Genomic DNA, 16739 nt, shown 5'->3' with positions numbered 1-16739 from the left:
CCGCAACTTTTCTTTCCCCCTTGTCCAAAAATCCCCCCGGGCCGCGGCCGGGTCCCTGCAGATGGCGGTGCTGCTCCGAGGAGGACGCGGAGCCTTCCCCGCCTTCCTCCCGCCCCGGCCGGGCTGCGCTGGGGGCCCGCAGGGCGTGTGCGAGCCGAGCCGGGCCGGGACAGCGCGGGCCCGGTCCCGGTGCCCATCCCGGTACCGATCCCCGTCCCACTCCCGATCCCCATCCTAATCCCGATCCTGGTTTCGGTTCCGGTACCGATCTCGGTCCCGGTCTCGATCCCGATCCCTGTCCTAATCCCGATCCCCATCCCGGTCCTGACCCCGATCCCGTTCCCCGTCTGGATCCCCATCCTGATCCCTGTCCCAATCCCCATCCTGATTTGGGTTCCGGTACCGATCCCGATATCGATCCCGGTGCCTGTCCTGAACCCGGTCCCGATCCCCATCTCAGTCCTAGTCCCGGTCCAGATCCCGAACCCGATCCTGATCCTGGTCCCGATCCCTGTCCCAGTCCCGATCCCCATCCTGGTCCCTGTCCTGATCCCGATTTCCATCCCAATCCCGATCCCAATCCTGGTCCCGATCCCTATCCCGGTCCCCATCCCGGTTCCGGATCCCAGTCCCGATCCCCATCCCCACCCCGATCCCGGTCCCCATCCCGGTTCCGGATCCCAATCCCGGTTCGGATCCCAATCCCAATCCCGGTCCCGGTCCCGGCGCGATGTGACCGCTCCCGCACCATGTCCCGGCAGCGAGGTACGGGGTGGGGGGGCTCCAAAGGGATGCGAGGCCGGGGGGCACCAACCCAAACCCGGGGGGAAAAGGGGGTTCAGCCCTGGGGGAGGCTGAGGGGGTGCCCGCGAGGGCAGGGAAGGGAAAAGGGGGTTCGGGAATAGAGGAGGGGGTGAAATGGGGGGCGCGGGGGGAACAGGGGTCGGAGCTGGGGGGGAAGGAGGGATTGAGGTGTCCCCCTGACATTGGGGTGTCCCCCTGAGAATGGCGTGTCCCCCTGACATTGGGGTGCCATGGCAGGGTAGGGGGGCCACAGCGCCCCTTCCAGCGCCCTCCCAGGGGCAGTTCGGGGGCGCAGCAGCCGCGGGGGGAGCGTCCCCACCCTGCAGCCGTGGCCCGGAGCCTCCGCACATGACGAGTCACGCTGTGGCCGCGAGCGGCTCCCGCAGCCTCCTCTGAGTCATCCCGCGCTGGGCCCGAGCCACCCCCGGGTCACCCCCGCAGCCCCCCGGATAAAACCCCAAAAGGCTGCCCCGAATCGCGCTGGCATCACCCGGGCACCGCCGTTCCCATGGCATCCTCCCCGGGGCCGCGAGGATGAGGAGGATGAGGAAGGCACCGTGCTGCTAGAGCTTTGCTAGGAGACGCTCTGTGTGTGTTTGGGGGGCGTTTTCCTCCCGCCCCGCAGATGTTTTCCATCCCGGCCGCTTTCCCTTGGCACGGCTGCGGGCAGCGGGCACCGGGCCAGCGCTCAGGGCAGCCCCTGCACGGGCTGCGGGCACGGCTGGGCACGGCTGGGCACGGATCGCTGCCCCAGCGGCCGGGGGGCAGCGCGGGGGGGGCGCAGCGAGGGCAGAAGGGTGAGAGAGAGGACGGAGATGTCATTGCCGAGGAATTCGGCCTGGGCGGAGGAGAGCACGAAGGGAGGGAGGGAGAGGACGAGCCAGGCGCGCTGGCCAGGGGGGGACAGTCCCCGTGTGCCCCGCAGGTCCCTCCAGCCCGGCCCTGCCCCAGCCCCCGCCGCTTTCCCCGCTGGGAGCGCTTCCCCCCCGTCCCTGCCCCGGTTTCCAGGGAAATCCAGATGTTTGGGCCCCGCTCCGGCTTTGCTCGGCCCGGACTCAGCGCTGCCAGATGTTTCCTCTCCCCTCGGGCTGGGTGTGGGCTCCGCGGCCGGGGATGCGCGGAGGGGACGGGGGGACCCCCCGTGCCAGCAGCTCCGGGGTGGGGAGGGGGCTTCACCCACCCTGGGACAGCGTGGAAGGGGGGCTCCTTCCTCTGCCTCACCCAGGGGGTGCCACCTCCTTTTTGGGGTGCTCCACATCCCCGTTAACCAGGAGAAATTTGGGATTCATCCTCCTTAATCTGGAGAAATTTGGGATTCATCCCTGGAGAAATTTGAGATTCATCCCCATTAACATGAAGAAATTCGGCATTCATCCCTGTTAACCAAGAGAAATTTGGGATTCATCCCCGTTAACCTGAAGAAATTCGGGATTCATCCCTGTTAACCCAGAGAAATTTGGGATTCGTCCCTGTTCATCTGGAGAAATTTGGGATTTGTCTCTGTTATCCCAGAGAAATTCGGGATTCATCCCTGCTAACCCAGAGAAATTTGGGATTCATCCCCGTTAACCTGAAGAAATTTGGGATTCGTCCCTGTTAATCCAGAGAAATCTGGGATTCATCCCCAGAGAAATTTGGGATTCATCCCTGTCTGTGCCCTCGGCATTTCAGCCTTCATCAGCTGCTCCAGCCTGCCAGGGCTCCTCATCCTCCTCCTCCTCCTCCTCCTCTGCACGTGCAGCAGCAACCGGGAACAAACCGGGAACAAACCGGGAACAAACCGGCTCTGTCAGCACGACAGAGGAGCCTTCATCCCCGCAGGGCCCCCTCCTCATCCTCCCCCGGTGCCCCCGCACTCCTCAATGGCCGGATTGTGCCCGCCCGGGGCAGGTGCCACAGAAGGGCAGGGCTGGTGGGAGTGGGCACGTACCCGCCATGGCATCAGGGACATCCCCTGGCATCAGGGACATCCCCATGGTATCGGGGACCCTCCATGGAATCGGAGACCCTCCATGACATCGGGGACACCCCCATGGCATCGGGGACACCCCCATGGCATTGGGGACCCTCTATGGAATCGGGAACACCCCCATGGCATTGGGGACATCCCCATGGCATCGGGGACATCCCCATGGTATCGGGGACCCTCCATGGAATCGGGGACCCTCCATGGAATCAGGAACATCCCCATGGCATCGGGGACACCCCCTGGCATCGGGGACATCCCCATGGCATCGGGGACCCTCCATGGAATCGGGGTCCCTCCATGGAATCGGGGACCCTCCATGGAATCAGGAACCTCCCCATGGCATCGGGGACACCCCCTGGCATCGGGGACATCCCCATGGCATCGGGGACCCTCCATGGAATCGGGGTCCCTCCATGGCATTGGGGACCCCTCATGGCATTGGGGACACCCCAAGGCATCAAGGACACCCTATGGCATCGGGGACACCCCCAGGGTATTTGGGACACCCCCACGGCAGCAGGGACCCTCCATGACATCGGGAGACACCCGATGATATTGGGAACCTCCCATGGCATCAGGGACCCCCCCATAGCATCAGGATCCTCCTATGGCATCAAGGACCCCTCAGGGCATTGGGGCCACCCCATGGCATCGAGGACCCTCCATGGCATCGAGGACCCTCCGTGGCATTGGGGCCACCCCATGGCATCGAGGACCCTCCATGGCATTGGGGACTCTCCATGGTATCAGGGACATCCCAAGGCGTTGGGGTCCCCCCATGGCATCACTATCCCTCCATGGCACTGGGGACACCCCCATGGCATTGGGGACCCTTCGTGGCATTGGGGACATCTCCATGGCATCATGGTCCCCCCACAATATTGGGGTCCCCCTATGGCATCAGGGACACCCTTTGGCATTGGGACACCCCCAAGGCATCAGGGACCTCCTATGGCATTGGGGACACTCCCAGGGCATCAGGGACACCCCCATGGCATTGGAGACACCCCACAGCATCAGGGACCCCCTATGGCACTGGGGACACCCCCAAGGAACTGGAGACCCCTCATGGCACAAGGGACACCCCCAAGGCTTTGGGGACACCCCCATGGAATCGGGGACCCTCCATGGCATCAGAGACACCCCCGTGACACAGGGGCACCCCATGAACATCGGGGATGTCCCATGGCATCGAGGCCTCCCACGACATCGGGGATCCCTCATGACATCAGGGACACAGCCATGGCATCAGGGACACCCCCATGACACGGGGGCACCCCATGATATCGGGGGCCCCTCCATAGCATTGAGGACCCCCCCCCTAGCCGTGCCCAGTGCAGGTGCCAGGGCTGGGCACCCATGCCCACACGGTGCTCCGGGATGCGGTGTCACATCTCTGTCACTGTCACTATCACTGTCCCTGTCCCCTGCAGACCTGGACAAGCTGCTGTCAGACCTGCGCTCCTTCCTGCTCCTCCTGGACCGCGAGAGCCTCAGCGCTGCCGCTCGGGCCAAGAAAAAATCGGTGTGGGAGCTGCTGGGGCGGCTGCAGGGCCCGGGTGAGTGAGGGGCTGGGGCTGGGGGTGAAAGGTTTTGTACTGGATTGGTTAGTGAGAATCGGAATATTCAACGCAGGAGAAGATTTATTGTGTTGTAACGGGAACTTTGCTGTCTTACCCCTTTTACTCTCTTCCCCTCTCATCCTCTCTCCCCCTCTCCTCTCTCAGGCCTGCTCTGAGCTGTGCCTGGCAGCTCCCAGCAGGGCCCAGCACCCAGGCCCTTTGCAATAACCCCAAATTCCATGATCAGAAGAAGATTTATTGTATTGTAACAGGAACCTTGCCCTCTGATCCTCTCTTTTACTCTCTCATTCTCTCTTTACCACGCTCTTGCCTTTTCTCTCTTTACTCCTCTCTCCCTCTTTGGGGCCTGCTCTGAGCTGTGGCTGCAGCTCCAAACAAGGCCCTCACATGCACCCTGGCCCTTTGCAATAAACCCCAAGTTTCAAGCCCAAAAGAAGATTTATTGTATTGTAATGGGAATCTCTCCCTCTCATCCTCTTTACCTCTCTCTTCACCTTTCTCCCTCTTTCAGGCCTGCTCTGAGCTGTGGCTGCAGCTCCAAACAAGGCCCCTGCACCCAGGCCCTGTGCAATAAACCCCAAATTCCAGAACCAGAAGTAGATTTATTGTATTGTAATGGGAACCTCTATCTCTCATCCTCTTTAGCACTCTCTTTGCCTCTCTTTCTCTCTCTTGGGCCTGCTCTGAGCTGTGCCTGGCAGCTTCCAGCAGCGCCCTTTGCAATAAATCCAAATTCCAAGGCCTGGCTGCAGAGATCTCTCTTCTCCATTCATCCCCACCATCCTACCCCTGACACTCCCACAAGGATGGGGTGGAGAGGGTTTTTAGGGTTAGGAGTATGGACGTGTTCAGGACCAGTGGGAGGTCCATGACTCTCCCTTGGCCTTGCCCCCTTGCAGCAGAGGATGCCGAGTACATGATCATGCGCTGCCTCTCGCCCTCCCCAGGGCCTCAGCAAGGCCAGGCCAGCCCGGGTGAGTCCCACCAACCCAATCTCCTCCTCCACGTGTGTTTTGGGTGTCCCCGACCCCTCAGCACCCCCCAGCACCCCTCAGCACCCCAGCACGGAGCTGCTTTTCCCCGCAGGCTCCGGGAGCGCAGATGCAGAGGGAGGCAGAGCCCAGCCGGGCCCACACGGAGCGGTGAGAGGGGAAATGAGGGGCTGGGGGGGATCAGGGGGGCTCAGAGGGGTGGGAAAAGGGGCAGAGAGGGACTGGAGGGGCTCAGGGGGGGCAGCAAGGGGTTGGGGGTTTCAGAGGGTGGCAGAGTGAGCAGTGGGATCTGGGGGGATCAGGGGGTGGGAGAGGGGGTACCAAGGGCCTTGGGGGGCTCAGGTGGGCACTGAGGGGTTTGGGGGGCTCAGGAGGTGGGAGAGGAGCACTGAGGGGGCTCAATAGGGTGGGAGAGGGGATACTGAGGGGCTCAGGGGCTCAGGGTGGGCAGCAGGAGCTGGAGGGCTCAGAGGCTGGGAGAGAAGGGCCCATTCCATGCCCGGGATGGCACCGCTGGCCAACCTTGCTGGCAGCGAGGGTCCAACCAGACCAGAAGGGTTTTTGGTGCCCACCTGCCTCCGGACCCTGTGAGGTTCCCCGGGGGAAGGCAGCACATCTGGAACCCCCCTGTACCCCCAGAACAAGGAGCCTGGCGCCCCCCCGAGACCCCCGAACCCCCCAGCCCCTCCAACCGATGACTCCTACGAGGACACCGAACCCCCCGGGCACGGCAGCACCGGTGAGATCCCCCCGCGCCCCCTCCCCAGCGCCCCCCAACCCACCCAGCCCTGACCCCATCCCCGCTCCCAGGCGGCGGCGACAGCGACAGCAGCCACTACGAGTCGTACGGAGAGGAGGAAGAGGAGGAGGAGGAGGGGGGGGTGAAGGACCGGGCTCATTACCTGCGCTCCAGCAGCGAGGCCGAGCCCCCCGGGCGCCCCGAGCCGCAGCTCTGCGGGTTCCTCTGGAGGAAGCGCTGGCTGGGACAGTGGGCAAAGCAGCTCTTCATCGTCAGGGAGCACGTGCTGCTGGTGAGGAGGGTGGAGGAAGGCGTGGAGGGGGGAGATGGAACAGGAAAGCCTTATCAATATGATTGTCTGGCAAAATATTTTGAGAATATGGAAATTATAAGCGAGATTGAAATGAAAGCAAGTTTAGGTGAACCAGGATTGACAGACGCACAGACAGACAGGTGGAGTGTTGGGGAAGATGAAAAGGAATGCCTTATAAATATGATTTTGAGAATATGGAAACTATGAGCAAGATGGAAATGAAAGCAAGCTTTGAGATCCCTCAGTTACTGAACAACTGGAAAACAATGGTGTGGCTGGCTGAAGGTGATCCCCTTTTGATGGAACAACACCCTCTGCTTGCAGACAGCTCCAAGGGTCAGAGCAGACCCTACAGCTTGGCAGAAAGGGCCCAAAGAGGAGTTTTTAGGGTTTAAAATGTAACAAAGTATGGTAATGTAATGATTCTTATAGGCTGTATGGAAATGCTGTAGGATTTGTATCTTGTACTGGATTGGTTAGTGAGAATCAGAATATTGAACACAGAAGAAGATTTATTGTATTGTTATGGGAACTTCACCCTGGTACCCCTTTTACTCTCTTACCTCCCTTACTCTCTCACCCTCTCATCCTCTCTCCCCCTCTCCTCTCTCAGGCCTGTTCTGAGCTGTGGCTGCAGCTCCAAACAAGGCCCCTGCACCCAGGCCCTTTGCAATAACCCCAAATTCCACGACCAGAAGAAGATTTATTGTATTGTAATGGGAACCTCTTTCTCTCTCATTGTGTTTACCACTCTCTTTACCTCTCTTTCTCTCTCTCGGGCCTGCTCTGAGCTGTGGCTGCAGCTCCCAGCAGGGCCCTTTGCAATAAACCCCAAATTCCACCACCTGGCTTCAGAGATCTCTCATCTCCATCCATCCAGACCATCCTACCCCCTGACACTCCTACAGATGGGGAGGGGTCTCTGTGCCCCCTCCGAGCCCCCCTGACCCCTCTGTGCCCCCGCAGTGTTTCAGGTGCGCCGCTGACCTGCAGCCCGTGCTGGAGCTGGACCTGCGCGGCTGCCGCGTCACCGCCAAGGAGCAGCGGGGCAAGAAGATGCCACACGCCCTGAAGGTGACAGGGACAGCAGGAGAGGTGCTGGTCATCGGCTTCCAGAGCCGGCAGCAGGCCGAGGACTGGAGGAAGGTTTGGAGGTGTTGCAGCCGGGCAGGAGCGGGGTGGGCAGGGGGATGCCGCTGGCTGGGGGCTGTGTATGTCACAGACATCTTTTATAGAAAATCTTTTCCTTAAGATTTTTTCCTCCTGAGAAGCTGAGAGGCCTCAGGAGCAAAATGTAAGCAATGGTTATCTGCTGCTGTGGAATGCAACAGGTGGATCTTTGATTAGCCCGTGTTGGATGTTTGTAATTAATGGCCAATTACAGCCCAGCTAGCTTAGACAGAGAGCCAAGCCACAAACCTTTGTGATCATTCTTTCTTTTTCTATTCTTAGCCAGCCATCTGATGAAACCTTTTCTTCTATTCTTTTAGTATAGTTTTAATGTAATATATATCATAAAATGATAAATCAAGCCTTCTGAAACGTGGAGTCAGATCCCCATCTCCTCCCCAGTCAGAAAACCCCTGTGAACACTCACACTGTGTACAAATCACAAACGGGACAGGACTGCTGGGAACGAGCCTTGAGCTGTTTGATTTTCCAGCATCAGCCTCATTCCATGATTATGACAATGGGAAGATGCCAGCAGCTCACATCCCAGCCAGCAGACCCAGAATTTAATGTTACAACTCACTTTATAAGTTTTTTGACCGATCACCCAAAGCAAAAGCACATTGACAGTATTTATATCTGTATAGTATATATTCTATATTGACAGTAGTTCTATCCAGCCACTATAAGCACAGGCACCTTTGGTTAAAAAAATGCTTGCTTATTTCAAATACAATACTTACTTGTAAGCCTTAAAACACAACACACAGAGCTCCATTATTAAGCTTAGAACTTCCTAATATCTCTCTAGATAAACTTTTCTGTAGCTTAGGGAGTTATTCTAGCCAAGCGTTAATACACAGACCATTGTTCTATTTGTCCTTGCTTTTCTACATTTTACATCATTTTTCTGCTGACCAATCTCATGGCTGCTGCTTAACTCTTATCACAGTTCTGCCGCCTCTGAAGCCTGCCTTTTGCAACTTTCCCAAAACCCTCTGATTTTGTGGATTCCCACAGGGGAAATGGGGGTGTGGTGCTCCCGGGGTGTGTCCCCATTCCCTTCTCGGGGCTGTGAGGAGCGTTTTGGGGTGCAGCGCTGCCCGTTTCCCTCGGCAGGTGATCGAGGAGGTGAGCAGCGATGCCCCGAGCGGGCTGGCGGCGCTCAGCGTCCCTGCGTCACCTTCCTCGAGGCTCAGCAGGGTGAGTTTGTCCCCCAGGAAACCCGGGAATGGCGCAGGACCCCGACCCCAAATCCTGGGCTCCTTATGGGGAGGGGGTCAGGAATGCTCCCCAGTCCTTTATCCTTGGCTCCTTTTGGGGAGAGGGTCAGGGTCACACCCCAACCCCATTTGGGGAGGGGGTCAGGAATACACCCCAACGCCATATCTGGGCTCCTTTTGGGGAGGGGGTCAGGAATGCACCCCGACGCCTTATCCTTGTCTCCTTTTGGGGAGGGGGTCAGGAATACGCCCCAACCCCAAATCCTGGGCTCCTTTTGGGGAGGGGGTCAGGAATGCTCCCCAATCCTTTATCCTTGGCTCCTTTTGGGGAGAGGGTCAGGAATACACCCCAACCCCAAATCCTGTGCTCCTTTTGGGGAGGGGGTCAGGAATACACCCCAACCCCATATCTGGGCTCCTTTTGGGAAGGGGGTCAGGAATACAACCCAACCTCTTATCCTTGGCTCCTTTTGGGGAGGGATCAGGAATACACCCCAACCCCTTATCCTTGTCTCCTTTTGGGGAGGGGGTCAGGAATACACCCCAACCCCAAATCCTGTGCTCCTTTTGGGCCAGGGCTTAGGAATACACCCCAACCCCATATCTGGGCTCCTTTTGGGGAGGGGGTCAGGAATGCACCCCAACCTGTTATCCTGGTCTCCTTTTGGGGTCAGGGCTCAGGAATACACCCCAACCCCAAATCCCATACTCCTTTTGGGGAGGGGGTCAGGAACACACCCCAACCCCAAATCCTGTGCTCCTTTTGGGAGGGGGTCAGGGTCAGGAATACACTCCAACCCCAAATCCCATGCTCCTTTTGGGGTCAGGGTCAGGAATGCACCCCAACCCCAAATTCCGGGCTCCTTTTGGGGTGAGGGTCGGTGTGCAGGGGGCTGAGACCCCACCGAGCTGGGTTCTCATCCTGCCGCACCCCAGCTCGGCAAGGAGGAAGAGGAGGATGAGAATGGCTGCCGGCAGAGCCCTGCACGCAGCCCGCGGCACGGAGAGGACGCCAAAGGAGGTGGGGGCTGCAAAAGGGCCGGGGTCTGGGGGGGCTGCGGGGGGTTGGTAATTCATCGATTGTCCAGGGATGGTAATAGGAGCGCTGGGAACATTATTGAGGTGAGGATTAGTGGGATTCCTAGGAGCGATGGGCTTGAAAATTGGCCAAGGAAGCTTCAGTTCATGGGCAGGTTCAGGGGGTAGAGCTTGGAGCGATGGGTGGTTTGCTAGAGGGGGGATTTATTGATATGAATGACAGAAGTTTGGGTCGGATAATTAAAGAGAAAGTGAGTCATGACGCGAGCATGATAAAAAATCGGGGGCTGGGGTTTAGTTGAGGCAAATCATTAATGAAGGGGAAAACCCTCTTTATTTAGCTTAAAAGCCTAATGCTGGTTCATAGCTTTTTAATGGTTAGGGTGATATTAGAGAGGATCAGCTTTCGAAGTTGGCGAGTGGGGTTCGGGGGGTGCTGACCCCAGTGGGGGCTGCGAGGGGCCGGGGTTTGGGGGTGCTGCCCTTGGGGGGGGCTGCGAGGGGCCAGGGTTTGGGGGTTCCGCCCTCGGGGGGGGCTGCGAGGGGCCGGGGTTTGTGGGTGCTGCCCTTGGGGGGGGCTGCGAGGGGCCAGGGTTTGGGGGTGCCTGTGAGGGGCCGGGGTTTGGGGGTGCTGCCCTTGGGGGGGTTGCGAGGGGCCGGGGTTTGGGGGTGCCTGCGAGGGGCCGGGGTTCGGGGGTTCCGCCCTCGGGGGGGGCTGCGAGGGGCCGGGGTTTGGGGGTGCTGCCCTCGGGGGGGGGGCTGCGAGGGGCCAGGGTTTGGGGTTTCCGCCCTGAGGGGGGCTGCGAGGGGCCGGGGTTTGGGGGTGCTGCCCCCATGGGGGTTGTAAAGGGCCGGGATTCTGGGGGTGCCTGTGAGGGGCTGGGGTTCGGGGGGTGCCTCTCCCCGGTAGGGGCTGCAGACAGCCGGGATTTGGGGGTGCCGCTGACCAGGGTTACGAGGGGCCGGGGTTCGGGGGGGCTGCGAGGGGCCGGGGGGTACCCGAGTGTCCCCAGGGGGCTGCAAAGGGCCGGGGTTTGGGGGATGATGCCCCCGGGGGAGGGTGCGAGGTTCCGGGATTTGGGGGTCTCGCTGACCGGGGGGCCCGCAGGGTTCCTGGCCGTGCGGCTGCGGGGCCGCTGGCAGCGCCTGTGGTGCGCGGTCCGGCACGGAGCCCTGCGCATGTTCCCGGAGCCCGGCAGCGCCCAGCGCCCCGTGTGCGCCCTGCGCCTGGACGGCTGCGAGGTGACCCCCGGGGCGGCCGCAGGGTCCCCCCAGAACCTCCGGATCCGAATCGCCCAGCGCGGCCGGGAGCTCGCCCTGCTGCAGGTGAGGGACACCAGGGTACGCTCTGTCACTCCCGGGGGGCACCTGCACCCTGTCTAGGGGGGCACCCATGAGCCCAGACCCTTCCCTTTGGGGTACCCCTTGAGCCCAGACCCTTCCCTTTGGGGTACCCCTTGAACCCAGACCCTGTCCGGGGGCACCCATGAGCCCAGACCCTGCCCTGGCAGACACCTCTGAGCCCAGACTCTGCCCCAGGGGCATCCCCTGAACCTGGATCCTGCCCCATGGGTGCTCCCTGAGCCCAGACCCTGCCCTGGCAGACACCCCTGAGCCCAGACCCTGCCCTGGGGTACCCCTTGAACCCAGACCCTGCCCGGGGGCACCCCCTGAGCCCAGACCCTGCCCTGGGGGTGCCCCCTGAACCCCGCCCCTGCCCCCCCAGGCCCGTTCGGACGAGGAAAGGGAAGCGTGGCTGAAGACCCTGCAGGCCAGGGGAGCAGTGGAGCCAAAGAAGGGCGGTGGGCCCCCGCCGAGACCCCCCAGGCCGAGCAGCCGCCCCGCTGCCGGGTAAGGACCTGGGGACCCCCCGGCCCTCCCGCTCCGGGCGGGGTGCGGGGGTAACGCGACCCCTCTGCCCTCAGGGGGCTGCTGCTGCGCCGGGTGCCCACCCCCAACGCCTACATGGACGATCCCTCCGGGCAGGGACCAGCTGAGACCCCCAAACCGCTCCACTCCAACGCGGAGCGGCTGCAGCAGCTGGTAACATCTGCCGGGGGTCTGTGCCCCCCATTCCTGCCCCTCAGCGTGGGGGGATTCACTCCCACTCCCACCAGCCCCTTACCCACGGGTCTCTCCCGGCCTTCCTTCGGCAGCAGCAGAGCCTGGACCGGGCAGCGCAGGGGCAGCGCCCGAGAGCCGCGTCTGCCGTGCCCAGCTGTGCCAGCAGCAATGCCCTGGGTGGTGCCCGGCCCGGGCAGGCAGGTGAGAGGGCGGGGTGTGCCCACCTTCCCTGGCTCCACGGGCTGGGATGGGAGATGGGATTTTTGTGTCCTTGCCCTGTTCTTCCTCTTCCCTTCCTCCCGATCATCCTTTCTCTTGCCTTTCTCCCCAGTGTTCCTCCTTTGCTCTGTCTCCCGAGCATCCCTTCCCTTCCCTTCCCTTCCCTTCCCTTCCCTTCCCTTCCCTTCCCTTCCCTTCCCTTCCCTTCCCTTCCCTTCCCTTCCCTTCCCTTCCCTTCCCTTCCCTTCCCTTCCCTTCCCTTCCCTTCCCTTCCCTTCCCTTCCCTTCCCTTCCCTTCCCTTCCCTTCCCTTCCCTTCCCTTCCCTTCCCTTCCCTTCCCTTCCCTTCCCTTCCCTTCCCTTCCCTTCCCTTCCCTTCCCTTCCCTTCCCTTCCCTTCTCCCTGATCAGCCTTTCTCTCCCCTTCCTCCTCACCCTCCTTCCTCCTCTCTTCCTTCTGATCATCCTTTCTCTTCCTCTGGACTCTTCCTCCTCACTCTTCCTCCTCTTCCCTTCCTCCCCGCCATCTCCCTGCCCTTCCTCCTGACCACTCCTCCTCTTCCCTCCCTGCCCAGCTCTCCGTGCCAGGCCTGCCAGTGCCCAGCTGCCCCAGGACAGCCCCAGCGTGCAGAGCCGGGACCTGTGCCAGTCCCAGCACACCCGGACCCTGCCCCAGAGGAGGGGGACGCGGGAAGGGCTTGATGTCCTCGTCGGTAGGAGCACTCAGGGGCTCTGGGGATCTCTTCCAGACAGGTCTTATGAGCTCTCCGAGAAATATTTCACACCGAAAGTAGCATAAAATCAGCTGGATGGCTTCTGTAGTAATGTTAGAAACAGTAAAGTTTTAATAGAAGGCAAAATAACAAAGCTCTTTACAGAGAAAAGCCGAGCTGAGGGCAAAAAGCTTTTGCTCCTGGTAAAACACCCTACAAAAACCATTTGTTCTTTGGTTCTCTTCTTTTTCTAGTAAATTGCTTAAGCGAGGCTTTTTAGCTTCTGTCCCATTGGCTGTCCAAAAGATTGAAGTAAAGTCCCCATAAAATAGTGAGAACATGGAGTCAGATGCATCATTCCACCTCTGTTGGGGCATTTCCCAGCAAATACAAAATTCTGTCTACAGAGAGCACATCCCTGCATTCTGGGTCGGGCACTGCCCACTCTGGGTTGGGCACTGCCCACTCCTGGCCGGGCACTGCCCACTCTGGGCTGGGAAGTGCCCATTCTGGGGTTGGGCACTGCCCACTCTGTGGTCAGGTGCTGTCCACTACTGGCCAGGCACTGCCCACGCTGGGCTGGGCACTGTCCATTCTGGGGTCAGTCACTGCCCACTCCTGCCTGGGCACTGCCCACTCCTGGCCAGGCACTGCCCACTTCTGGCTGGGCACTGACCATTCTGTGACCCCTCTGGGGTCAGACACTGTTCACTCCTGGCCGGGCACTGCCCACTCTGTGGCCCCTCTGGGCTGGGCACTGCCCACTCTGGGTTGAGCACTGCCCACTCCTGCCTGGGCACTGCCTACTCCTGGCCAGGCACTGCCCACTCTGGGCTGGGCACTGTCCATTCTGGAGTCAGTCACTGCCCACTCGAGGTTGAGCACTGCCCACTCCTGGCCAGACACTGCCCACTCTGGGTTGGGCACTGCCCAGTCTGGGTCAGGCGCTGCCCACTCTGTGCCCCCTCCTGGCCGGGCACTACCCACTCTGTGATCGGGCACTGCCCACTCTGGGGCCACACTGGGCCGGGCAATGCCCACTTTGTGGCCACTCTGGGTTAGGCACTGCCCACTCTGGGGTTGGGCACTGCCCACTCTGGGGTCAGGCGCTGTCCACTCCTGGCGAGGCACTGCCCACTCTGTGGCCACTCTGGGCTGGGCACTGCCCACTCCTGGCCAGGCACTGCCCACTCTGTGGCCTGGCACTGCCCACTTCTGGCTGGGCACTGACCATTCCGTGGCCCCTCTGGGTCAGACACTGTTCACTCCTGGCCGGGCACTGCCCACTCTGTGGCCACTGCTGGCTGGGCACTGCCCATTCCTGGCCTTGGAAGCGGGCAGGGCTGTGGTGCCCGGCCCTGGCAGTACTCCCGCTGTCCTTGCAGGGCACAGAGCCTTTGCCAGGCTGGAGCAGCAGGAGCAGGGGCAGCTGGAGCGGGGCGTGCAGGGCAGGCCGAGAGCCGGCTCCGAGATGAACCTGCTGGCGCTCGGGAAGTCCCTCAAGGGTCACATCGCTGCCACCACCGGCTCGGCTGGCTCCGAGGTGGGGACACCGAGGTTTGAATTACAGGATTCCCTGAATTACAGGGCTAGTGAGGTTTGGAGGGCACCTCTCACCCTTTTTGTGTTGTTTTTCCCTCAGGGATCGTTCCTCAGGCCGCTGCTGAAGCGCACCACGTCAGCCAAGAGCGCCCTGAGGCCGCCGCCGTCCCCGGTCGTGGCGGGGAAGGGAAATGTGATGAGGAAGACAAAGGTAAATTCTGGATCAGGTGTCTGCTGAGGAAGGCAGGAGCCTCCCCTGAAATGGAAAATGTAAAACCCCATCTGTGACCACGTTCACAGGATGAGGGAAGAGACGAGGATGTGACTCCATGTTTCAGAAGGCTTGATTTATTATGTTATTATATATATTATATTAAAACTATTCTAAAATAATAGAAGAAAGGATTTCATCAGAAGGCTGGCTAAGAATAGAAAAAGAAGGAATGAATAACAAAAGCTTGGATCACGGACTCTCTGTCTGAGCCAGCTGACTGTGATTGGCCATTAATTAGAAACAACCCCATGAGACCAATCCCAGATGCACCTGTTGCATTCCACAGCAGCAGATAATCAATGTTTACAATTTTGTTCCTGAGGGCTCTCAGCTTTTCAGGATGAAAAATCCTAAGGAAAGGATTTTTCGTAAAAGATGTCTGTGACACCCCCTCCCTCTGGATTATTATAAATTTTAAATTAAGTGGCTCTCAGGCAAAAATATGGGAGCAGAAATAACAGTTCTTTATTAGGGAAGAAAATAAAAAATAAAATGAAATAAACAATGCAGTGAACTGAACCAACACTGCCAGAGTCAGAACCCAGCCTGACACCCTGTGGGTCAGGGTGTTGGCAGCAGTGCCATTGGAATTGTGGCTCTGCCCTCCTGCAGTGCCAGGGCTGGTTCTGCTGGAGCAGGATCCTGGACAAGGGTGGAGTCTCCTCTGGAGATCCAGGGGCAGAGGCAGCTGCTGCTCCTCTGGGGAATCCAGTGGAGAAAAGCCCTGCTGTTATTCCTAGAATCTCCAGATTATATCCAGGTAGGAATGCTTGGCTCCTCCCTCTGAGCAGAGCTGTGCTGTTATCCCAGAATCTCCAGATTATATCCAGGCAGGAATGCTTGGCTGGTGCTCCAGAATCCTCAGATTATATCCAGGCAGGAATGCTTGGCTGGTGTTCCAGAATCCCCAGGTTATATCCAGGCAGGAATGCTTGGCTGGTGTTCCAGAATCTCCAGACTATATCCAGGCAGGAATGCTTGGTTGGTGTTCCAGAATCTCCAGATTATATCCAGGCAGGAATGCTTGGCTCCTCCCTCTGGGCTCACATCTCCCAATGGGATGCTGTAGCTCTTATCAGCCATGCAGGGACATTCAATGGCCTCTTATCAGCAGATAAGGGAGGAGTAGGTGTGGAAGAGATAAGGAAAGCTGCCCACTGAACAAAAGCCAGCTGCCATGCAGATGGCAAACAGAACACAATTTGCTTGGCAATCCAGGACAGAAGGGTTTAGGGGATCCTACACAACAGGGAAATGAGGGATTGACCCCCCAAATTTAATTTGTCCAGGAATGGGAGATGAAATCTGCGATGTGAGCACCACGGAGTCTCCCAGAGAACATCGGGCCGCGCGTGGATCGTGCAGGACCAGCCTGGGATCAGCCTGGAATTTGAATTTTACCCACCATATCAACGCTACCACTACGCACATCTATTTTTATATCCAGATATATCGACGCACACATATCAGCTCCCCACCTGGGGCTCTCCTGCCTCTCCCTGCTGCATCCCAGCACCTCCTTTTTGGGGTGCACAACTTCAGAAGCTGCTGGCTCTGTCCACACCTCGAATTTCCAGGGATGGGTGTGGATAAACCCCGGGGGACCCAGATTTATTTGGGAGGGATCCGATTCCATTCCCTGCAGTCAGCGGGACCCGGGCTGGGCCCTGGGTGCTTTTCCAACAGCTGTGCTTGTCAGGGCTTGGTTGAATTGGAGAAATGTTATATTATTTTTTTTAGAGAATTAAAAAATAAATGTTGTAAAACTTGAGGTTTATGGGAAAGGGTGAGCTGGGAAGAGGGGGTGTCCTTGTCCTTATCCTGGTGAGTGTGGGCTCCATCCTGGGGAAGGAGTTTGTGGGGTCAGTCCTGATTCCAGGGAGGGAATCTGTGGGGTCAATCCCCATCCTGTTAAAGGGGTTTATGGGGTCCATCCCAGTGAAGGAGTTTACAGGGTCCATCCCCATCCTGATTGAAGGGGTTTGTGGGGTCCATCCCCATCCTGATCAAGGAGTTTGTGGGGTCAGTCCTGATTCCAGGGAAGGAATTTGTGGGGTCCATCCCCATCCTGATCAAGGAGTTTGTGGGGTCAGTCCTG

At 59.3% G+C, this 16739-nt stretch overlaps 1 protein-coding gene across 2 annotated transcripts; it reads left to right on the top strand.

Moving 5' to 3' along the window:
- The first annotated feature begins 92 nt into the window (after positions 1–92).
- LOC141731959 (actin filament-associated protein 1-like 2) lies at positions 93–16390 on the top strand. Of its 2 annotated transcripts, none has more exons than XM_074559342.1 (17): positions 93–765; positions 4207–4332; positions 5256–5330; positions 5443–5498; positions 5988–6087; positions 6159–6379; positions 7367–7546; positions 8690–8773; positions 9730–9814; positions 10940–11157; positions 11558–11682; positions 11757–11874; positions 11991–12096; positions 12688–12825; positions 14211–14368; positions 14468–14578; positions 15931–16390. In XM_074559342.1, the coding sequence occupies exons 1-17, from the start codon at positions 750–752 to the stop codon at positions 15955–15957; spliced, it is 1944 nt and encodes a 647-aa protein (XP_074415443.1). In that variant the 5' UTR covers positions 93–749; the 3' UTR covers positions 15958–16390. The 2 variants fall into 2 exon arrangements, with proteins under 2 accessions (XP_074415443.1, XP_074415444.1); XM_074559343.1 differs by having other exon boundaries at positions 114–765; positions 11988–12096; positions 15931–16389.
- Positions 16391–16739: the final 349 nt, after the last annotated feature.

This window comes from Zonotrichia albicollis, chromosome 26 (assembly GCF_047830755.1).
Source record: "Zonotrichia albicollis isolate bZonAlb1 chromosome 26, bZonAlb1.hap1, whole genome shotgun sequence".
In the NCBI taxonomy this organism is placed as follows: Eukaryota; Metazoa; Chordata; class Aves; order Passeriformes; family Passerellidae; genus Zonotrichia; species Zonotrichia albicollis.
Note: the sequence above shows the minus strand (reverse complement) of the source record. Positions and strands in the feature narration are given on the sequence as shown.

Bases quoted from the DNA above. Each gene is read 5' to 3' on its own strand.
- LOC141731959 (XM_074559343.1), top strand. The intron at 5,499-5,987 runs GTGAGAGGGGAA...CTGTACCCCCAG, and splicing joins AGCCGGGCCCACACGGAGCG to AACAAGGAGCCTGGCGCCCC. The intron at 9,815-10,939 runs GTGGGGGCTGCA...GGGGGCCCGCAG, and splicing joins CGGAGAGGACGCCAAAGGAG to GGTTCCTGGCCGTGCGGCTG.